Source organism: Pseudophryne corroboree, chromosome 2, assembly GCF_028390025.1.
Source record: "Pseudophryne corroboree isolate aPseCor3 chromosome 2, aPseCor3.hap2, whole genome shotgun sequence".
Taxonomy (NCBI): Eukaryota; Metazoa; Chordata; class Amphibia; order Anura; family Myobatrachidae; genus Pseudophryne; species Pseudophryne corroboree.
The window spans coordinates 634,486,641-634,511,304 of NC_086445.1; the positions used below are offsets into that span (position 1 = coordinate 634,486,641).

The following is a 24,664-nucleotide window of genomic DNA, read 5'->3' on the forward strand; positions in this document are numbered from 1 at the left end:
TCAGTGGGATATTCTCATTATTGAGATTGTGTGTCAGTCCCTGAATTGGGTCCTCTCTAGTGAATACTGTTGAAAAAAACTCATTTAGTGTGTCCGCTATGTCATTATAATTTTTGCTTAATACTCCCAACTTGTCTTTTAAAGGGCCTATACTCTCCTTCTTTAATCTCTTGCTATTAATGTATTTAAATAATTTTTTGGGATTCGCTTTGCTTTCCTTTGCTACTAGTTTTTCAGTATCTACTTTAGCTGCTCTTATTTCCTTTTTGCAAATTTTGTTACATTCCTTATAGTGCTGAAATGACTCTGCTTCCCCGTCAGATTTGTATTTTTTAAATGCTCGCCTTTTCTTGCCCATAAGTTCCTTAATCTTTTTGTTAAGCCACATCGGTTTATGGTTTTTATTCCTTTTTTTGCTGCTCATAGGAATAAATTTGAGTGTATTTTTAGCTAGCAGGAATTTTAGTACCTCCCATTTCTCCGTAGTATTTTTTCCTAAAAACAAACCTTCCCATTCAATATCCCTGAAAAATACCCTCATCTTTTCAAAATTTGCTTTGCTAAAGTTTAGAGTCCTAGTTGAGCCAGTAAAGGGCTGTTTATGGAAACTGATATTGAATGTGACCATATTGTGGTCGCTGTTTCCTATGGGTTCCCCTACTATAATACCTGATACCAAATCCCCATTGTTTGTTAATACCAGGTCTAAGATTGCATTGTACCTAGTTGGTTCCTCAATTAGTTGGACGAAGTAGTTATCATTAAGTGTGTTTAAAAACATATTGCCCCTAGCAGTATCACATGAATCGTTTTTCCAGTTTATCTCTGGATAGTTAAAATCTCCCATCACTACTATGTCTCCTACTCCTGCTGCTCTTTCAATTTGCTTTAGTAACAATTCCTCATCAGATGCGTTGATACCAGGCGGCCTATAGCATACACCCAATACTAACTTTTTTATTCCTTTTTCCCCGCATGCAATTTCTACCCATAATGTCTCGACAATGTCTACAGTCCCCTCCTGAATATCTTCCCGTATATCAGGTTTTAAAAACGGCTTTACGTAAAGACACACCCCTCCACCCTTTTTATTTAGTCTGTCTCTCCTAAACAGTGTATAGCCCTCTAGATTGACTGTCCAATCATGAGATTCATCCCACCAAGTTTCAGTAATGCCTATAATATCATACTGTTTGCTTGCTGCAAGTATTTCTAGTTCATCCTTTTTACCAGTAATGCTTCTGGCGTTTATATACATACAACTAAGATAAGTATTTTCCCTTGCGTTAGGGACATCTTTCACCTTATGTAGCAATGATGACCTGTAATCGTCATTGGTTAGTGCTTTGGTAAAATCTCTTTTAGTACCCATGTTAGTAACCTTACCGCCTGTTCTTACCCTCCCCCCAACTTCTCCTCCATTGCGTTTACTACCGCCATCCCCACTATTCTCACTGTATGACCCGTAGTTTCTAGCTAAACCCTCCCCCCAGTCTCCTAGTTTAAAATCTCCTCCAACCTTCTAACCATCCTTCCCCCCAGCACCGCTGCACCCTCCTCAGTCAGGTGCAATCCGTCACGACAAAAGAGATGGCGCCTGACTGAGAAGTCCGCCCAGTGTTCCAGGAACACAAACCCCTCTTTCCTGCACCAATCTCTAAGCCACACATTTACCTCCCTAATCTCCCTCTGCCTCCCTGGACTAGCGCGTGGCACGGGTAATAATTCCGAGAATATTACCTTAGATGTCCTTGCTCTCAGTTTCTTTCCTAAGTCCCTATAGTCTTTCTTAAGGACATCCCACCTGCCGCTAACTTTGTCATTGGTGCCAACGTGCACCAAGACCGCCGGGTCTTTCCCAGCCCCTCCCAACAATCTATTTCCCCGGTCCGCGATGTGCCGTACCCGAGCACCCGGGAGACAACAGACTGTACGGCGATCACGGTCCCGGTAGCAGATTGCCCTATCTGCCTTCCTGATGATAGAATCCCCTACCACCACCATCTGACTAGGTACCTCACTAGCTTTTATACCAACCGCGCCAGAGGGACTGCTCCTCTGGATGCTAGAGGGAGCAGTCTCCTCCGGCACCGTTATTTCTTCACTATCATCCTCCGATTCCTCGTCCAATCGGGCAAATTTGTTCGAGTTTGATAGTTCGGAGATGTCGAGCCTCCCCCTCTTTTTCTTCCTTCTAACTGTGACCCAACTGGCTACCTGATCGTCATCCTCTTCTACCAGTGACCCCTCCCGCAACTCCTCCACCGTTCTGTCTAAACTACGCTTGAGATTGTGAATCTCCCTCAGTCACGTAACGGTTTGCTCTAGATCAGTTACCTGGGCTTCCAGGGTAACCGTTCGCACACACCTCGTGCAGATGTAATCACACTGGGCCGGTAGCTCCAGGTGTGCATACATCTTGCACGACATGCACTGAGTGAGGTCCCCAATCACAGCCCCTCCCATATTGTTTGTAAGGTCTAACTCCCTGTTACTCTCAAAGAAAAAGCAGCAAAAATAAAAAGTAGAAGACAAGCAATCTCACTTATACAATAATTCAGCTGGCTTATACTTATCTTTGTGCGGTTCTTGGTCCTTCACTTTTATGCAGCCGTAGTACTCTCTCCTGCGGCACCTATACTCCACTTAGCAGTTGCAGTTGTTCCAGCTCACTGCACCTCCTTTTCACTCGGCTTCCAGCTCCTGCTAAAAAAAAAAAAAAATGCCCCTCACACACGCACAATCACAGCCCCTCTGCTACTCCAAGTAAGAGACCCTCTCACTCACTCACAAGGTCAGCCCCTTGCAGCCTCACCAGAAGTTTAATGGTACTGCAAATGTGTGTTTCGGTTTGTTTATTATAAAACTCACCTTTTTCTGTATTCTAACTCACCTTTTTGCTGTTTACAACTCACACTTACAAATCCAAGCAGTACTTAAACAATACAAGCCCTTACACAGAGCAAGCTCCAAAGAGTCTAATCACTGCTTATATAGGCTCAGCCAGCTGCTTTAGTCAGCCCCTCCTCCTCCTGATTACTCACACCTGATTTAACCCCTCTGGCTTTTCACCTCACACTTTTTTTTTTCCCCCTCAAAAAAAAAACCCAGTACATATATATTAAAACAAAAAAAATAAGAATTTACTTACCGATAATTCTATTTCTCATAGTCCGTAGTGGATGCTGGGGACTCCGTAAGGACCATGGGGAATAGCGGCTCCGCAGGAGACTGGGCACATCTAAAGAAAGCTTTAGGACTATCTGGTGTGCACTGGCTCCTCCCCCTATGACCCTCCTCCAAGCCTCAGTTAGGATACTGTGCCCGGACGAGCGTACACAATAAGGAAGGATTTTGAATCCCGGGTAAGACTCATACCAGCCACACCAATCACACCGTATAACCTGTGATCTGAACCCAGTTAACAGCATGATAACAGAGGAGCCTCTGAAAGATGGCTCACAACAATAATAACCCGATTTTTGTAACAATAACTATGTACAAGTATTGCAGACAATCCGCACTTGGGATGGGCGCCCAGCATCCACTACGGACTATGAGAAATAGAATTATCGGTAAGTAAATTCTTATTTTCTCTAACGTCCTAAGTGGATGCTGGGGATTCCGTAAGGACCATGGGGATTATACCAAAGCTCCCAAACGGGCGGGAGAGTGCGGATGACTCTGCAGCACCAAATGAGAGAACTCCAGGTCCTCCTCAGCCAGGATATCAATTTTGTAGAATTTTACAAACGTATTTGCTCCTGACCAAGTAGCTGCTCGGCAAAGTTGTAAAGCCGAGACCCCTCGGGCAGCGGCCCAAGATGAGCCCACCTTCCTTGTGGAGTGGGCATTTACAGATTTTTGGCTGTGGCAGGCCTGCCACAGAATGTGCAAGCTGAATTGTACTACAAATCCAACGAGCAATAGTCTGCTTAGAAGCAGGAGCACCCAGCTTGTTGGGTGCACACAGGATAAACAGCGAGTCAGATTTCCTGACTCCAGCCGTCCTGGAAACATATATTTTCAGGGCACTGACAACGTCTAGCAACTTGGAGGCCTCCAAGTCCCTAGTAGCCGCAGGCACCACCAATAGGTTGGTTCAGGTGAGACGCTGAAACCACCTTGGGGAGAAACTGAGGACGAGTCCTCAATTCCGCCCTGTCCGAATGGAAAATCAGATAAGGGCTTTTTCAGGATAAAGCCGCCAATTCTGACACGCGCCTGGCCCAGGCCAGGGCCAACAGCATGACCACTTTCCATGTGAGATATTTTAACTCCACAGATTTAAGTGGTTCAAACCAATGTGACTTTTGGAACCCAAAACTACATTGAGATCCCAAAGTGCCACTGGAGGCACAAAAGGAGGCTGTATATGCAGTACCCCTTTTACAACGTCTGAACTTCAGGGACTGAAGCTAGTTCTTTTTGGAAGAAAATTGACAGGGCCGAAATTTGAACCTTAATGGACCCCAATTTCAGGCCCATAGACACTCCTGTTTGCAGGAAATGTAGGAATCGACCCAGTTGAATTTCCTCCGTCGGGCCTTACTGGCCTCGCACCACGCAACATATTTTCGCCAATTGCGGTGATAATGTTTTTGCGGTTACATCCTTCCTGGCTTTGATCAGGATAGGGATGACTTCATCCGGAATGCCTTTTTTCCTTCAGGATCCGGCGTTCAACCGCCATGCCGTCAAACGCAGCCGCGGTAAGTCTTGGAACAGACAGGGTCCTTGCTGGAGCAGGTCCCTTCTTAGAGGTAGAGGCCACGGATCCTCCGTGAGCATCTCCTGAAGTTCCGGTTACCAAGTCCTTCTTGGCCAATCCGGAACCACGAATATAGTGCTTACTCCTCTCCATCTTATCAATCTCAGTACCTTGGGTATGAGAGGCAGAGGAGGGAACACATACCCTGACTGGTACACCCACGGTGTTACCAGAGCGTCTACAGCTTATTGCCTGAGGGTCCCTGGACCTGGCGCAATACCTGTCGAGTTTTTAATCATGTGGAAGACTTCTGGGTGAAGTCCCCACTCTCCCGGGTGGAGGTCGTGCTGAGGAAGTCTGCTTCCCAGTTGTCCACTCCCGGAATGAATACTGCTGACAGTGCTATCACATGATTTTCCGCCCAGCGAAGAATCCTTGCAGCTTCTGCCATTGCCCTCCTGCTTCTTGTGCCACCCTGTCTGTTTACGTGGGTGACTGCCGTGATGTTGTCCGACTGGATCAACACCGGCTGACCTTGAAGCAGAGGTCTTGCTAAGCTTAGAGCATTGTAAATGTCCCTTAGCTTCAGGATATTTATGTGAAGTGATGTCTCCAGGCTTGACCATAAGCCCTGGATATTCCTTCCCTGTGTGACTGCTCCCCAGCCTCGCAGGCTGGCATCCGTGGTCACCAGGACCCAGTCCTGAATGCCTAATCTGCGGCCCTCTAGAAGATGAGCACTCTGCAACCACCACAGGAGGGACACCCTTGTCCTTGGTGACAGGGTTATCCGCTGATGCATCTGAAGATGCGATCCGGACCATTTGTCCAGCAGGTCCCACTGGAAAGTTCTTGCGTGGAATCTGCCGAATGGGATTGCTTCGTAGGAAGCCACCATTTTACCCAGAACCCTTGTGCATTGATGCACTGAGACTTGGCTCGGTTTTAGGAGGTTCCTGACTAGCTCGGATAACTCCCTGGCTTTCTCCTCCGGGAGAAACACCTTTTTCTGGACTGTGTCCAGGATCATCCCTAGGAACAGAAGACACGTCGTCGGAACCAGGTGCGATTTTGGAATATTGAGAATCCAATCGTGCTGCCGCAACACTACCTGAGATAGTGCTACACCGACCTCCAACTGTTCCCTGGATCTTACCCTTATCAGGGAATTGTCCAAGGAAGGGATAACTAAAATTCACTTACTTCGAAGGAATATCATCATTTCGGCCATTACCTTGGTAAAGACCCGGGGTGCCGTGTACCATCCATACGGCAGCGTCTGAACTGATAGTGACAGTTCTGTACCATAAACCTGAGGTACCCTTGGTGAGAAGGGTAAATTTTGACATGAAGGTAAGCATCCTTGATGTCCCGAGACATCATGTAGTCCCCTTCTTCCAGGTTCGCAATCACTGCTCTGAGTGACTTAATCTTGAATTTGAACCTCTGTACGTAAGTGTTCAAAGATTTTAGATTTAGAATCGGTCTCACCGAGCCGTCCGGCTTCGGTACCACAACAGTGTGGAATAATACCCCGTTCCCTGTTGCAGGAGGGGTATCTTGATTATCACCTGCTGGGAATACAGCTTGTGAATGGCTTCCAAAACTGTCTCCCTGTCAGAAGGAGACATCGGTAAAGCCGACTTTAGGAAACGGCGAGGGGGAGACGTCTCGAATTCTAATTTGTACCCCTGAGATATCACCTGAAGGATCCAGGGGTCTACTTGCGAGTGAGCCCACTGCGCGCTGAAATTCATTGAGACGGGCCCCCCACCGTGCCTGATTCTGCTCGTAAAGCCCCAGCGTATACTGAGGGCTTGGCAGAGGCGGGAGAGGGTTTCTGTTCCTGGGAACTGGCTGATTTCTGCAGCCTTTTTCCTCTCCCTCTGTCACGGGGCAGAAATGAGGAACCTTTTGCCCGCTTGTCCACGAAAAGACTGCGCCTGATAATACGGCGTCTTCTCATGTTGAGAGGCGACCTGGGGTACAAACGTGGAATTCCCAGCTGTTGCCGTGGCCACCAGGTCTGAAAGACCGACCCCAAATAACTCCTCCCTTAATAAAGCAATACTTCCAAATGCCGTTTGGAATACGCATCACCTGACCACTGACGTGTCCATAACCCTCTACTGGTAGAAATGGACAACGCGCTTAGACTTGATGCCAGTCGGCAAATATTCCGCTGTGCATCACGCATATATAAAAATGCATCTTTTAAATGCTCTATAGGCAAAAATATACTGTCCCTATCTAGGGTATCAATATTTTCAGTCAGGGAATCCGACCACGCCAACCCAGCACTGCACATCCAGGCTGAGGCGATTGCTGGTCGCAGTATAAAACCAGTATGTGTGTAAATACCTTTTAGGATACCCTCCTGCTTTCTATCAGCAGGATCCTTAAGGGCGGCCATCTCAGGCGAAGGTAGAGCCCTTACAAGCGTGTGAGCGCTTTATCCCCCCTAGGGGGTGTTTCCCAACGCACCCTAACCTCTGGCGGGAAAGGATATAATGCCAATAACATTTTAGAAATTATCCGTTGTTATCGGGGGAAACCCACGCATCATCACACACCTCATTTAATTTCTCAGATTCAGGAAAACTACAGGTAGTTTTTCCTCACCGATCATAATACCCCTTTTTTGGTGGTACTCGTATTATCAGAAATGTGTAAAACATTTTTCATTGCCTCAATCATCTAACGTGTGGCCCTACTGGAAGTCACATTCGTCTCTTCACCGTCGACACTGGAGTCAGTATCCGTGTCGGCGTCTATATCTGCCATCTGAGGTAACGGGCGCTTTAGAGCCCCTGACGGCCTTTGAGACGTCTGGACAGGCACAAGCTGAGTAGCCGGCTGTCTCATGTCAACCACTGTCTTTTATACAGAGCTGACACTGTCACGTAATTCCTTCCAACAGTTCATCCACTCAGGTGTCGACCCCCTAGGGGGTGACATCACTATTACAGGCAATCTGCTCCGTCTCCACATCATTTTTCTCCTCATACATGTCGACACAAAAGTACCGACATACAGCACACACACAGGGAATGCTCTGATAGAGGACAGGACCCCACTAGCCCTTTGGGGAGACAGAGGGAGAGTTTGCCAGCACACACCAGAGCGCTATATATATACAGGGATAACCTTATATAAGTGTTTTTCCCCTTATAGCTGCTGTATAGTTAATACTGCGCCTAATTAGTGCCCCCCTCTCTTTTTTTAACCCTTTCTGTAGTGTAGTGACTGCAGGGGAGAGACAGGGAGCTTCCCTCCAACGGAGCTGTGAGGGAAAATGGCGCCAGTGTGCTGAGGAGATAGGCTCCGCCCCTTTTTCGCGGACTTTTCTCCTGCTTTTTTATGGATTCTGGCAGGGGTTAAATGCATCCATATAGCCCAGGAGCTATATGTGATGCATTTTTTTTTGCCATCCAAGGTATTTTTATTGCGTCTCAGGGCGCCCCCCCCAGCGCCCTGCACCCTCAGTGACCGAAGTGTGAAGTGTGCTGAGAGCAATGGCGCACAGCTGCAGTGCTGTGCGCTACCTTGTTGAAGACAGGACGTCTTCTGCCGCCGATTTTCCGGACCTCTTCTGCCTTCTGGCTCTGTAAGGGGGCCGGCGGCGCGGCTCTGGGACCCATCCAAGCTGGGCCTGTGATCGTCCCTCTGGAGCTAATGTCCAGTAGCCTAAGAAGCCCAATCCACTCTGCACGCAGGTGAGTTCGCTTCTTCTCCCCTTAGTCCCTCGATGCAGTGAGCCTGTTGCCAGCAGGTCTCACTGAAAATAAAAAACCTAATCTAAAACTTTCACTAAGAAGCTCAGGAGAGCCCCTAGTGTGCACCCTTCTCGTTCGGGCACAGAGATCTAACTGAGGCTTGGAGGAGGGTCATAGGGGGAGGAGCCAGTGCACACCAGATAGTCCTAAAGCTTTCTTTAGATGTGCCCAGTCTCCTGCGGAGCCGCTATTCCCCATGGTCCTTACGGAGTCCCCAGCATCCACTTAGGACGTTTAGAGAAAGAAACAGTATAGATACAAACAATCAGATTCAGATTAACTTTCTCTCACAATATTACTATCCCTATATGGATAGACAGAGAATAATCAGAACTCACCTTTTTGCTGTTTACAACTCACACTTACAAATCCAAGCAGCACTTAAACAATACAAGCCCTTACACAGAGCAAGAAGGTATATTAAGGGATAGCATACTAGAGTACTTGGATACCTCCAAGGTTATTACTAGGAATCAGCATGGCTTTGTGAAGGACAGGTCATGTCAAACTAACTTAATAAAATTCTACGAGAAAGTGAGCGATTATATTGATCAGGGTCAAGCAGTGGATGTGATTTTTTTGGACTTCGCTTCCACATAGGAGACTAATTCTCAAACAAAGAGAGCTTGGGGTAGGAAACACTATTTGTACTTGGGTGAGTAATTGGCTGTTCAATAGGGAACAGCGAGTGGGGATTAATGGGATGTACTCTGAATGAGCTTCAGTACGCAGTGGAATACCGTAGGGTTCAGTACTCGGGCCATTGCCTCTCAGGACGCTGAATTCAGGCAAAGGATTCTCCTGTCTAATCAGGAGCGTCCCCAGCACTAAATTGCTTTGGGACATCCCAATGTATCATGTGGATACCCTGTGTACCCTGCAGGAGAAATATACATTATGGTAAGAACTTACCGTTGATAACAGTATTTCTCCTAAGTGTACAGGTTCCACAGGGATTCCATCGTGACGCACCTGATTTGAGGATCCTTTTACTCAGTAACCTCTTTCCTCTTGTACGGAAGGGTGTGCATGTGTTCTTCTCGCCTGATTAGGGCTCTACATGATGCTCCTGCCTTAAGCTTTGGAAAACAACTGATTTTCATGAGCCAGGAGGCGGGGATATATGGACGGGCCCACTGCATGCTGGGAGGCCAGAAAGCTTTGACCGTTTGGTGCAAGATCCGCTGTCGCTCAACCATATCACAATGTATCCTGTGGACTTAGGAGAAATACTGTTATCAACGGTAAGTTCTTACCATAACGTATATATGAAGCATTGCATTATAGGGGTGTAATTTAATTGCATGCAGATTCCTATTGCGTCATTTTTTCACATACACTTCAATTTACAAGAAATGCGGTAACAATGGCATCTAAAAATATGACCGATGAATCGTCTCCTTTCACGTACACAGAAACGTTGAACTGAAATTTCCTATTGATATTTTAACAGAAGCCATATTATACAATGCAGTTTTACGAATTCTGTAATTCTTAACAAATACAAACATTTCAGCAATTAGATTTGGTAGAATGCCAGAAGCAGAGAGAAGGCGTCTGGTACAGGCCACAACAGGGGATTCAGGAAACCCAGATTCTCCAGTGTCTGATCTGGTGGCACTTTCCCAGCAAATCCACTCTGCTTACATGAGTGCATTCAACATGACGAAGAAAAGAGCAAGGGACATTCTGACTGGCAGGAGCAGCATTTCGGTAAGGATAAAATATAATCCATAACATAGAATCCAATGTACAAGTTAATGTAATATAACAACAAATAATATTAATATATTCCCTGATCAGTTATTTACAGAGCAACAGTTTTCATTTACAAATTTAGGGAATTTTCTTCAAATACTGAGCAGTTATTCTGCCATGAGGCTTTCTCCACGTGTAATGTTTTTGTTAAACACCAGACTGTTGATGGTTCAATCAAAACCACCAGAAAAACCCACCACAAACCGGCATGTTTGTCTGGCCAAACAGAATGTGAGGAATGACGATACATTTACTGTATGATGAAGGCACACAATATGTATTGGTTATAGAGGCAAATAACCATACTAAAGGTAGGTACACACTAGGCGATGTGCTCTATGAGTGAGTGTGTTCCCTTCCCTGACGGTCGTTGGTTGTGCGTACACACTGAGCGATATAGAAACGATATCGCTCAGTGACGTCAGGCTGTGCCCAGGCCGTGCATTCAGCTTTTGGATGACAGTCCAAATTGAGTTGCATGCACAGCCGACAGCGACGGTTGTTAAAGGCCCGCAGGTCTGCGCATCACTAGTCGTTTGGCAGTATACACATTAGTCGATATGGACGGAGTGATGTTGTTTACTTTATTGGCAAGTGTGTATGCACCTGAAGTATTTTATGGTGGCAATATTATTTTCTCTAACGTCCTAAGTGGATGCTGGGGACTCCGTAAGGACCATGGGGAATAGCGGCTCCGCAGGAGACTGGGCACAAAAGTAAAGCTTTAGAACTACCTGGTGTGCACTGGCTCCTCCCCCTATGACCCTCCTCCAAGCCTCAGTTAAGATTTTGTGCCCGAACGAGAAGGGTGCACACTAGGTGGCTCTCCTGAGCTGCTTAGTGAAAAGTTTAGTTTTAGGTTTTTTATTTTCAGTGAGACCTGCTGGCAACAGGCTCACTGCATCGAGGGACTAAGGGGAGAAGAAGCGAACTCACCTGCGTGCAGAGTGGATTGGGCTTCTTAGGCTACTGGACATTAGCTCCAGAGGGACGATCACAGGCCCAGCCATGGATGGGTCCCAGAGCCGCGCCGCCGGCCCCCTTACAGAGCCAGAAGACAGAAGAGGTCTGGAAAATCGGCGGCAGAAGACGTCCTGTCTTCAACAAGGTAGCGCACAGCACTGCAGCTGTGCGCCATTGCTCTCAGCACACTTCACACTCCGGTCACTGAGGGTGCAGGGCGCTGGGGGGGGGGGCGCCCTGAGGCGCAATAAAAACACCTTGGATGGCAAAAAATGCATCACATATAGCTCCTGGGCTATATGGATGCATTTAACCCCTGCCAGAATACATAGAAAAACGGGAGATAAGGCCGCCGATAAGGGGGCGGAGCCTATCTCCTCAGCACACTGGCGCCATTTTCCCTCACAGCTCCGTTGGAGGGAAGCTCCCTGGCTCTCCCCTGCAGTCACTACACTACAGAAAGGGTTAAAAAAGAGAGGGAGGGCACTAATTACGCGCAGTATTAAAGATACAGCAGCTATAAGGGGAAAAACACTTATATAAGGTTATCCCTGTATACATATAGCGCTCTGGTGTGTGCTGGCAAACTCTCCCTCTGTCTCCCCAAAGGGCTAGTGGGGTCCTGTCCTCTATCAGAGCATTCCCTGTGTGTGTGCTGTATGTCGGTACGTTTGTGTCGACATGTATGAGGAGAAAAATGATGTGGAGACGGAGCAGATTGCCTGTAATAGTGATGTCACCCCCTAGGGGGTCGACACCTGAGTGGATGAACTGTTGGAAGGAATTACGTGACAGTGTCAGCTCTGTATAAAAGACAGTGGTTGACATGAGACAGCCGGCTACTCAGCTTGTGCCTGTCCAGACGTCTCATAGGCCGTCAGGGGCTCTAAAGCGCCCGTTACCTCAGATGGCAGATATAGACGCCGACACGGATACTGACTCCAGTGTCGACGGTGAAGAGACAAATGTGACTTCCAGTAGGGCCACACGTTACATGATGGAGGCAATGAAAAATGTTTTACACATTTCTGATAATACGAGTACCACCAAAAAGGGGTATTATGTTCGGTGAGGAAAAACTACCTGTAGTTTTCCTGAATCTGAGAAATTAAATGAGGTGTGTGATGATGCGTGGGTTTCCCCCGATAACAACTGATAATTTCTAAAATGTTATTGGCATTATATCCTTTCCCGCCAGAGGTTAGGGTGCGTTGGGAAACACCCCCTAGGGTGGATAAAGCGCTCACACGCTTGTAAGGGCTCTACCCTCTCCTGAGATGGCCGCCCTTAAGGATCCTGCTGATAGAAAGCAGGAGGGTATCCTAAAATGTATTTACACACATACTGGTGTTATACTGCGACCAGCAATCGCCTCAGCCTGGATGTGCAGTGCTGGGTTGGCGTGGTCGGATTCCCTGACTGAAAATATTGATACCCTAGATAGGGACAGTATATTTTTGCCTATAGAGCATTTAAAAGATGCATTTCTATATATGCGTGATGCACAGCGGAATATTTGCCGACTGGCATCAAGTCTAAGTGCGTTGTCCATTTCTACCAGTAGAGGGTTATGGACACGACAGTGGTCAGGTGATGCGGTTTTCAAACGGCATTTGGAACATGAGAAGACGCCGTATTATCAGGCGCAGTCTTTTCGTGGACAAGCGGGCAAAAGGTTCCTAATTTCTGCCCCGTGACAGAGGGAGAGGAAAAAGGCTGCAGAAATCAGCCAGTTCCCAGGAACAGAAACCCTCTCCCGCCTCTGCCAAGCCCTCAGTATGACGCTGGGGCTTTACAAGCAGAATCAGGCACGGTGGGGGGCCCGTCTCAATGAATTTCAGCGCGCAGTGGGCTCACTCGCAAGTAGACCCTTGGATCCTTCAGGTGATATCTCAGGGGTACAAATTGGAATTCGAGACGTCTCCCCCTCGCCGTTTTCCTAAAGTCGGCTTTACCGATGTCTCCTTCTGACAGGGAGACAGTTTTGGAAGCCATTCACAAGCTGTATTCCCAGCAGGTGATAATCAAGGTACCCCTCCTGCAACAGGGAACGGGGTATTATTCCACACTGTTGTGGTACCGAAGCCGGACGGCTCGGTGAGACCGATTCTAAATCTAAAATCTTTGAACACTTACATACAGAGGTTCAAATTCAAGATTGAGTCACTCAGAGCAGTGATTGCGAACCTGGAAGAAGGGGACTACATGATGTCTCGGGACATCGAGGATGCTTACCTTCATGTCCAAATTTACCCTTCTCACCAAGGGTACCTCAGGTTTATGGTACAGAACTGTCACTATCAGTTCAGACGCTGCCGTATGGATGGTCCACGGCACCCCGGGTCTTTACCAAGGTAATGGCCGAAATGATGATATTCCTTCGAAGGAAGGGAATTTTAGTTATCCCTTACTTGGACGATTCCCTGATAAGGGTAAGATCCAGGGAACAGTTGGAGGTCGGTGTAGCACTATCTCAGGTAGTGTTGCGGCAGCACGATTGGATTCTCAATATTCCAAAATCGCAGCTGGTTCCGACGACTCGTCTTCTGTTCCTAGGGATGATCCTGGACACAGTCCAGAAAAAGGTGTTTCTCCCGGAGGAGAAAGCCGGGGAGTTATCCGAGCTAGTCAGGAACCTCCTAAAACCGAGCCAAGTCTCAGTGCATCAATGCACAAGGGTTCTGGGTAAAATGGTGGCTTCCTACGAAGCAATCCCATTCGGCAGATTCCACGCAAGAACTTTCCAGTGGGACCTGCTGGACAAATGGTCCGGGTCGCATCTTCAGATGCATCAGCGGATAACCCTGTCACCAAGAACAAGGGTGTCCCTCCTGTGTTGGTTGCAGAGTGCTCATCTTCTAGAGGGCCGCAGATTCGGCATTCAGGACTGGGTCCTGGTGACCACTGATGCCAGCCTGCGAGGCTGGGGAGCAGTCACACAGGGAAGGAATTTCCAGGGCTTATGGTCAAGCCTGGAGACATCACTTCACATAAATATCCTGAAGCTAAGGGCCATTTACAATGCTCTAAGCTTAGCAAGACCTCTGCTTCAAGGTCAGCCGGTGTTGATCCAGTCGGACAACATCACGGCAGTCACCCACGTAAACAGACAGGGTGGCACAAGAAGCAGGAGGGCAATGGCAGAAGCTGCAAGGATTCTTCGCTGGGCGGAAAATCATGTGATAGCACTGTCAGCAATTCCGGGAGTGGACAACTGGGAAGCAGACTTCCTCAGCAGACACGACCTCCACCCGGGAGAGTGGGGACTTCACCCAGAAGTCTTCCACATGATTATAAACCGTTGGGAAAAACTCGACAGGTATTGCGCCAGGTCAAGGGACCCTCAGGCAATAGCTGTAGACGCTCTGGTAACACCGTGGGTGTACCAGTCAGTGTATGTGTTCCCTCATCTGCCTCTCATACCCAAGGTACTGAGATTGATAAGATGGAGAGGAGTAAGCACTATATTCGTGGCTCCGGATTGGCCAAGAAGGACTTGGTAACCGGAACTTCAAGAGATGCTCACGGAGGATCCGTGGCCTCTACCTCTAAGAAGGGACCTGCTCCAGCAAGGACCCTGTCTGTTCCAAGACTTACCGCGGCTGCGTTTGACGGCATGGCGGTTGAACGCCGGATCCTGAAGGAAAAAAGGCATTCCGGATGAAGTCATCCCTATCCTGATCAAAGCCAAACCGCAAAACATTATCACCGCATTTGGCGAAAATATGTTGCGTGGTGCGAGGCCAGTAAGGCCCGACGGAGGAAATTCAACTGGGTCGATTCCTACATTTCCTGCAAACAGGAGTGTCTATGGGCCTGAAATTGGGGTCCATTAAGGTTCAAATTTCGGCCCTGTCAATTTTCTTCCAAAAAGAACTAGCTTCAGTCCCTGAAGTTCAGACGTTGTAAAAGGGGCACTGCATATACAGCCTCCTTTTGTGCCTCCAGTGGCACCTTGAGATCTCAATGTAGTTTTTGGGTTCCAAAAGTCACATTGGTTTGAACCACTTAAATCTGTGGAGTTAAAATATCTCACATGGAAAGTGGTCATGCTGTTGGCCCTGGCCTGGGCCAGGCGCGTGTCAGAATTGGCGGCTTTATCCTGTAAAAGCCCTTATCTGATTTTCCATTCGGACAGGGCGGAATTGAGGACTCGTCCTCAGTTTCTCCCTAAGGTGGTTTCAGCGTTTCACCTGAACCAACCTATTGTGGTGCCTGCGGCTACTAGGGACTTGGAGGACTCCAAGTTGCTAGACGTTATCAGGACCCTGAAAATATATGTTTCCAGGACGGCTGGAGTCAGAAAATCTGACTCGCTGTTTATCCTGTATGCACCCAACAAGCTGGGTGCTCCTGCTTCTAAGCAGACTATTGCTCGTTGGATTTGTAGTACAATTCAGCTTGCACATTCTGTGGCAGGCCTGCCACAGCCAAAAATCTGTAAATGCCCACTCCACAAGGAAGATGGGCTCATCTTGGGCGGCTGCCCGAGGGGTCTCGGCTTTACAACTTTGCCGAGCAGCTACTTGGTCAGGAGCAAATACGTTTGTAAAATTCTACAAAATTGATACCCTGGCTGAGGAGGACCTGGAGTTCTCTCATTTGGTGCTGCAGAGTCATCCGCACTCTCCCGCCCGTTTGGGAGCTTTGGTATAATCCCCATGGTCCTTACGGAGTCCCCAGCATCCACTTAGGACGTTAGAGAAAATAAGAATTTACTTACCGATAATTCTATTTCTCGTAGTCCGTAGTGGATGCTGGGCGCCCATCCCAAGTGCGGATTGTCTGCAATACTGGTACATAGTTATTGTTACAAAAAAATCGGGTTATTGCTGTAGTGAGCCATCTTTTCTAGAGGCTCCTCTGTTATCATGCTGTTAACTGGGTTTAGATCACGAGTTATACGGTGTGATTGGTGTGGCTGGTATGAGTCTTACCCGGGATTCAAAATCCTTCCTTATTGTGTACGCTCGTCCGGGCACAGTATCCTAACTGAGGCTTGGAGGAGGGTCATAGGGGGAGGAGCCAGTGCACACCAGGTAGTTCTAAAGCTTTACTTTTGTGCCCAGTCTCCTGCGGAGCCGCTATTCCCCATGGTCCTTGCGGAGTCCCCAGCATCCACTACGGACTACGAGAAATAGAATTATCGGTAAGTAAATTCTTATTTTATTCATGTATGAGAAGGCAACGTTTATGTTTGATTTCATTAAAATAATAAAATTGTTTCTTAAATGGGCAATATTTTATTAATCTGTAATGGGATGTTTTTATGATAGGACCAACATTTGTTATTTTATGATGTGGGCATCATTTGTAGACCCATCAAATCTTACATTTTGCCCCTGTCCTAAGTACATTGCCTCTCGATCCGCTGGTCCACCCCATGCTGTTCCATCCTCCCCCCTACTCTCCCTAGCACTCCAACCCCAAATTGGTCTCAGAACTCCCCACAGATTTCCACACTTACCTGCTCCTGTCGACCAGCAGGGTCCTCCACCTAGGCTAGGTCTGTTTTGTCTCCCTTGCAGAGGGAGCCGTTGGGGTGCATGCCCCAGCTTCCACTGCACGTGCATGCAGGAGTCAGGACAGACCTTTATGAAATGATTATATAGATTATATACTGTAGAATGAGTTTCCATCAAAAAGCATTCTGTTGAGCTGTTTCATCTGTCCCAAGCACTCCTTTTGTTCCTCAGGTTTTTCCAGAGTTTTTTCAGCATTTTTCAAATCTCGGAATTTCTAACCTTTTATATTCCCATTGATTTTGTAGCAGATTCTCTTTTTGCACAGAGAATGTTTACAAGCCACCCTTTAGTAAATACTCCCTATATCTTATTTCTTCTTTCCTCATTCAGTCCAAATCGGAAATTAAATCTTCTGTTCTTTATGAGCCAATTCTAAATATAAGATGTGAAATGATCATCATGACTCCTTTTCAGTGCCAGTCAATCACTTTGTGTGATTGGTTGGCGGAAAAGGGTTACCTTGGAGAATATCAGTTTTGATAATTTTATTAAGAAAGTGGATCATTTCTCAAATTTCTGGATTTTATTTTCTTGATGATTTTGACAATTTAATTTTTAGAAATTATATTATAGTAAATATTATAGTTAAATATTTGAAAATAAAGAATTTTTATATATATATATATATATATATATATATATATATATATATACACACATACACACTGTATGTATAAATTGTTTTTTATATATATATATATATATATATATATATATATATATATATATATATATATATATTGGTAGATGCTCAATTAGCTTAGTGATATCATTCAGGTGCTCGAAAGGGAGGGGTATTTCTAAGCAAGAAAAAAAGGCATTTGTTTCCCCCAGCACCCTGAATGATAACCATAACCAGATATAAATTCCACATAATAATAGAATTCAGAGATCTTCGTTACACATATTAGCGCAAATGTGTGAATAAGCCCCAAAGCCGCATCAAGGCGTCTCTGTATATTTGGGGTCCCTAGCGCTATATCTAGGTGCAGGGTGTGGCACCCCAAAACACCAGCATAAGCCAGAAAGCCCAGCGTAACATACCAGTGAAAAAACTATAGTGTTAATAAATTAGTATTTAGGAAGCCGAAGCTATAGAAAAAGTTATACAAAAATGAAATGCAATTAAAATAGAGAAATAGTGTTATATATATATTTGTATAAAATATAAAATTAATAATACATTATATTAAAAATATACCCACATTTTAGATCTACTATCTATATTTAGTAAATTTACATTTTGTAGTAGGCTAGGCTCTAGTAAAAAATGTTTATAGATGTAAAGGCTGGGGTAAAATGAGGATACTTAGACATCCTGTGAGCCAAATTGTTTGGGTCTGTCTAGACAGGTTTACAGATGAAAGTTCGACAGTGGTTAAGGTCGACAGGGTCAAAAGTTCAACCAGTTGATGGTCATGTTCTGTGACCACCATCAGTAGAAATGTTATGAGACACGGCAGTGGCTCATTCCTGTTTTGCATTTTGGTTATGTATTTTATGTTTTACTTCTGTTTCTGTTCCCTTGGCTTTTGTGGGGTGTCCGGTGACCACCCTTAAGGAGAGGGTACTGTTATGAACCACAAGCAGTGGTTCATTCCTGTTCACTTTCTGTTTATGTTATAGTTCTCTTGCAGGTCAGGATTTCCTTTGCTCTGGTTTAGAAGACTCTTGTTGGCCGCCGGTGGTGAGTCTGTGTAATTGCAGCCTGTTTCCATGTGTTTAGCCTCACCTGTCTGTTAATTGCACCTGTCAGTTTAGAGTCGTGCAGCAGGGCAGCTGCACAACATAATTAATTAGGGTCCCTGCTGTGATTGGAGGTATTCCTTGTTATATTTTCCCTCACTGCCTGACACAGACGCCGGTGATAGCTTCTGTCTAGCTGCTTCTTGCTTTGAAGCATTCCTGTCCAGGAGTCCTGTGGCTTTGCCTGTGTCTGATCCAGTATCCTGCCTTGAAGCATTCTTGTCCAGGAGTCCTGTGGCTTTGCCTGTGTCTGATCCAGTATTCTGCTTCTTGTTGTCCACTGGTCTGTCGTTTGGAATTCTGCCTGTCCTCCGGTCCTGAGAGCCTATGTCAGCTACTTTGGGGGTTCCTGTCCTTTTTGCCAGTATTCGTACCGGTTTCGTGAGTAGCGGCTCTGCCGCGTCCCTCGGCCTAGGCCGTAGCTATTTGTTGCTTTTGCTTTGGATTTTCTGCAGAGGGTTCTGCGTGTGCTGTCCTCACCGGAACACAGCGGTGTTGTGTCGGCATGTGGACAGCACTGCCTTTGTTGTAGTTTTTGTCTTGGCGGCTGTGCCGCACATACTTTATTTTAGTTCTGTAGCACCCCTAACTGGGTACTTCCTTCTCTAGTTAGAGGTTCCCCTTGTCATCGCCCTCCATCTCAGTCTACGCCTTGTCTCCAACTAAGACCGGGGGTCATCGGAGTTGGGCAGACATAATCCGCCCTTCAAACGTGGCTGCCGTAGGCCCAAGAAACCATAGTCACGCAGGCGTAGGCTGACAACGAGGGCGAGACAACGGAGTTAGGGATCCTTGGGGGTGCTACTGAGCTCCGTTCCTAGTCATAGCATTACGTTCCTGTACTTGGGGCTCATCCACGTGGATAGTAAATCAAGCAAATGTTAGAAAAAATATGGGGTGACCATTTGTGTGTTAACCATTGTCATGTCAACCTATCGAACCTGTCTACCTTTTGTCGAACTTAAGCACTGTCAACCTTTCATCTGTTGACCTTTTGTGCCTGTTGACCTTTTGTACCTGTCAACTTCATGCATGTCTACCATATGGTGTCTAACTATTGACTGACTAACTAGACAGTGTATATCTATTATTCAGATACCAATGGTCATGCATTATGCATTGCCACTGGCTTTTTCCTGGTACCTCAACATCGGTTAAATATATAAAATGTATATAATTAATGTAGGCAAACAGTGAGTGAAATGCGCAACCTTTAATTATGTATAAACATTCACAGCATACCATGATAGCAAAAATGCAAACAAATACTGTACCAGGGGTTTCCATCACTTCAGATATACACTCCTATAGCTCACCAACATTTTAGCTTCAGTCACTATGATGTACAAGCCAAGCTCTTCACTCCACTACCCATTTGATAGGGGTTGAGTTCTGTGTCTCTCCGCGTCTGCTGCATCTATGTACATGTATATTTTATTTAACATACAGTTAGTCAGGACAATTATTAAAACTCAAATACTGACAGCAATTTATATATATATATATATATATATATATATATATACACACACAGTATATTTATTTTGCATCCCGTTTTTCCTTTCTTAGCCTTTTGTTATACATGACATGGATACCCTGTGGCAGGCTGAACAAGGAACAGTGTGGGAGCAGTTGCCATCACCAGATCCTCCTGGAACAGAGATTGGAGTCCATGTCTTTTACCGTTGCCAATGCACTTCTGTGGAGACTGTGCGTGCACTTACTGACTTTGCCAAGAGTGTTCCAGGTTTCAGCACACTCTACCTCAATGATCAGGTCACATTACTAAAGTATGGAGTCCATGAAGCAATATTTTGTATGCTGGCATCACTTATGAACAAAGATGGGCTACTGGTGGCTGGTGGCCGTGGTTTCGTCACTCGTGAGTTCCTGCACAGCCTCCGTCTTCCCTTCTGTCATATCATGGAGCCCAAGTTCCACTTCGCTTCTAAGTTCAATGCACTGGAACTTAACGACAATGACCTGGCGCTGTTTGTAGCTGCTATCATCCTTTGTGGTGGTTAGAGATTTCCCACTATTTAATCGTATTATGCTATATCAATTCTTTATGCTATATTTTCTTTACCTTTATTTGTAATATATATTTAAAACAATAACAGACATACTGTATACATTTCTTTGCTAGCTCACTTTATAATTTAGAATATGTAAAGTAAGAAATTGCTGATTATAAAGTTATTTTGCATGTCAACCACTTTATTATACAGCAACTTTAACCAATAGCATTACTTTACTCTCAGAGCCCCTCCTCATTTATAGACGTACTCTGTACTTAAACAAATGGGCTCTATCGTATTAAAAACAGCTTACATTAACCAACACAGTCTATTTTTCTAAGTAAAATTTATTACCATTAGCAGAATAACAGAAGTGAATAAAGCTTTTGGTAACGAAAAACAGTAATAGGCCCTACACACTGGCCGACCCACCGCCGAGCTGCCCGACGGCGGATACGGCCGACCCGGCGGCAGTGACGGGAGGAGTGAAGTTTCTTCACTCCCCCCGTCACCCGGCTGCATTGAAGTGCAGGCAAATATGGACGAGATCGTCCATATTGGTCTGCATCTACAGCCGACGGGGGACCAGCGATGAACGAGCGCGGGGCCGCACATCGTTCATCGCTGGAGCCTCCACACTGCATGATATGAACGTTATCTCGTTCATTAATGAACGAGATCGTTCATATCGTGCAGTCATGTCGGCCAGTGTGTAGGGCCCTTAAGATTGTGTAAGTTTATGCTTCATGCATTTGGCAAGACTGACCTAAAACAAAAAGTACATAAGCACAGTACACTTTGATTATTTCTTCTGTGTTCTTTACTGCCCATCTTATCCTTAATTATTGATATTCCACAACAATATAATTATTATTCACTCACTATTTATATATTTCGAAAAATATAAATTAAAATTAAAAAGGGTAAATTATCCCGTAATGACAATTTAGTCTTGTGAATTGTACACCTCTTTTAGAAGTAACCTTTTGCTATATAACATCAGTAGGGTGATAATTTGTGTGATAACTTTTAATTAAATATACAGTACAATATAAAGCGCAAATAGGGTTGAATTTACATCTGGTTTATTTTGTGTTAGATGTAATTTCTGCACTGTGCAGATCTGAGAGCGTATACATGTATGGTACTGATTCGATAATATTAGTACATCAGTTTAAAACAAAACAATTTCCAATTACATAGAATAAATTTATTCAGAAAAGTACAGAATAAAACATAGTACGCCTTTGTGATTTTACAGAGGACGTCTTTGGATATATATATCGAATATATCCAGTTTTACATTCAGTTTTTAGTGTATTTCTTTGTTGAAACATACGATACAGAAGTAGAACAATAGATCGATCCAACGCGTTTCATCCCTATCGGGACTTCATCAGGGGTACTTTATCAAAATGCTCAAACTATGATGTGAAGAAAATCTAATGAAATGTATAAACCTCTGTTAAAACCAGGTTATCTGGATATAATACCAGACTAATAACTAGTATGAAAAAACTCAGCGTGATGTGGCTCCATTACGGAAAAAAGTGTCCATACACTAATATGTAGTATCTCAACGATGGTCTAAAAAGACCACTATGGAATGCAGATAAGTTTCTACCACTGAACTTTAGTAGATGTAGAACAGCCTTCTACACATATAATAATAAAGGGATATGCAACAAGGGTGATGTGCTCCTCTCAGAGTTCATCAGGAGCACATAACCCTTGTTGCATATCCTCTGTAAATTCACAAAGACGTACTATGTTTTATTCTGTACTTTTATGAATACATTTTATTCTATGTAATTGAAAATTGTTTTGTTTTAAACTGATGTACTAATATTATCGAAACAGTACCATAAGTGTAAGCGCCCTCAGATCTGTTTGTTTGCTGTTTTCTCCCGAACCTTTGCTAACAGGAGGTTCTTCTAGAGGTGCTGCTCTTTCATTCTCTTAGCGCTATTGGGTACCCTCTTTTTTTCCGTTTTTCTTTTACAAAAAGATACAGTATATATTACTTTTTTTGTCATTTCCATTCTCTTTACTGCAAGGATTAACATTAATAGATCTTTAATAGGGAAAATACAGATATTTGTACATTACTTTTTTTTTTGTACATTTTTTTTTCTTTATTCAAGACGCATTTCCATTTTAAGGGGTGTAGATCAATGGGTCTACCAGAAATAGGTTGACCAATATAGTCGACATGCAGCAGGCTGACTGGGTCAAGAGATCGACGGGGTCAATAGTCGGCATGACATAGGTAGACACCACAAAAGGTCGACAGGTACAATAGGTTGACACAGTCAAAAGGTCGACATGGCAATGATCAACACAAGTTGTTGTTTTTTTTGTATAATTTTGTATGTTTGACCACATGTAAGCCAAATTACTAGAAACGTCTACCCGTGCTACTGCTTTGCTTGACACAGTTACTATTCTCAATCGTAGTCCACATGGATGGTGAATGATGAAAAATTAAATGAAAACAAAAACTTGTGTCTACAATATGTGTGCTGACCATTGCCATGTTGACTAACTGAACCTGTTGACCTTTTGTACCTGTTCACCTAATGCATGTCGACTATATGGGGTCGACCTATTGAATGTTGACCTAATGAGTGTTGACCTATCATCCGAAACCCCTTTTTAAATGTGTCCGTTCCATGCATATTTTTCTGAGCACATGTCCATCAAGTCTTTTTTTTTCTTTTTTTTATTCATATTCATGTGGCTATTGGATGAAGGGAAGGATTAGTTTATTTGTAATTACAGTAGGATGAGGAAGAGGACAAGAGACAGACGCATGACATTGAAACAATACTTAACATGAGATGAGAAAAAAATAATTAATAGAGATGGGAAAAAAAAAAATGAAGGACAGGGAGGTAGCACTCAACAGTGCAGGGCAAAATCTAAAAATAATGGGATATAATATAAGAAACAGATTTTGGAATGAGCAAATTAATTATAGTTGGGTAAAATATGAAAATTCAGAAGAGGGAGATCAGGTTAGGATGCAGCAGAGGAAAATCATACTAGCAAAGGAGGGAGAGTAGTGAATGTACTATATAACCAGTCAGAGAAATATTGGCACATGACAAAGATGCAGAAGTGACAGAAATATTGGAAAGAAAGAGAGAAAGAGACTAAGAAACGTAGAAATATTATATGGCACAGTAATGCATATTATGAAACAAGGATTCAATTTCTGTGTTACGGAAATTTTCCCACTTGTTGGAAATCCTCGATTCACTGATTCTGAGCCAAAAATTATTGGAATTGTTCAGTCAGGGAATTTTAACATGCTAGATTTTGCAGATTCTTCCACAGATCCCTGACCATCGGAGTCCGGCACACCTGGGAATTGGCCAGTAGTTAAATGTCCCACATTATGTGCCTAATTTACATTTGTACGTAAACCTTATGGTTTACATACAAATCCGATGATTGTGCGCATGTGCAGAACGGGTCTTGTGATATTGGGGGTCATTCCGAGATGATCGCTCGCTAGCAGTTTTAGCAGCCGTGCAAACGCTATGCCGCCGTCCACTGGGAGTGTATTTTAGCTTAGCACAAGTGCAAACTAAGAGATCGCAGAACAGCTACAAAATAATTTTGTGCAGTTTCTGAGTAGCTTCAAACCTACTCAGCGCTTGCGATCACATCAGAAAATTCAGTTCCTGATTTAACGTCACAAACACGCCCCGCGTTTTTCCTGGCATGCCTGCGTTTTTCCGAATACTCCCTGAAAACGGTCAGTTGACACCCAGAAACGCCCTCTTCCTGTCAATCACTCTGTGGCTGCCTGCTCGACTGAAAAGCATCGCTAGACCCTGTGTAAAACTACATTGTTCGTTGTAATAGTACGCCGCGCGTGCGCATTGCGCCGCATGTGCAGAAGTGCCGTTTTTTGGCCTCAACGCTGCACAGCGAACGAATGCAGCTAGGAATGACCACCTCTGCCCGCAGCCCCGCCAGCCGCAGTATGATTGACATGATGTGGCATTTGTGGGGGGTAGGGGTGGGGGTGGAGTGCAAATGCAAGACCTGTTTTGCGGATGTGCAGAAACAAAATCAGGTGAAATAAGCCATGGACTCCTCCAGTCAGTGTCCTAAGACCGCTGCAGAAGCAGCCGGGGACTGCAGAGGGTGCCCGGA

The 24,664-nt window shown here is 44.9% G+C and overlaps 1 protein-coding gene across 3 annotated transcripts in view; it reads left to right on the top strand.

Annotated features, from left to right (window-relative positions):
• The window catches only part of PPARD (peroxisome proliferator activated receptor delta), a 218,593-nt gene that overhangs the window by 192,071 nt on the left and 1,858 nt on the right, over positions 1-24,664 (top strand). The window contains exons 4-5 of one of the 3 annotated variants that reach the window (XM_063954923.1): positions 10,004-10,200; positions 20,049-20,499. In XM_063954923.1, coding sequence (XP_063810993.1) covers positions 10,004-10,200; positions 20,049-20,499 — 648 coding nt within the window. The remainder of the gene's footprint in view (positions 1-10,003; positions 10,201-20,048; positions 20,500-24,664) is intronic. The other 2 variants (XM_063954924.1, XM_063954925.1) reach the window with 2 other exon arrangements.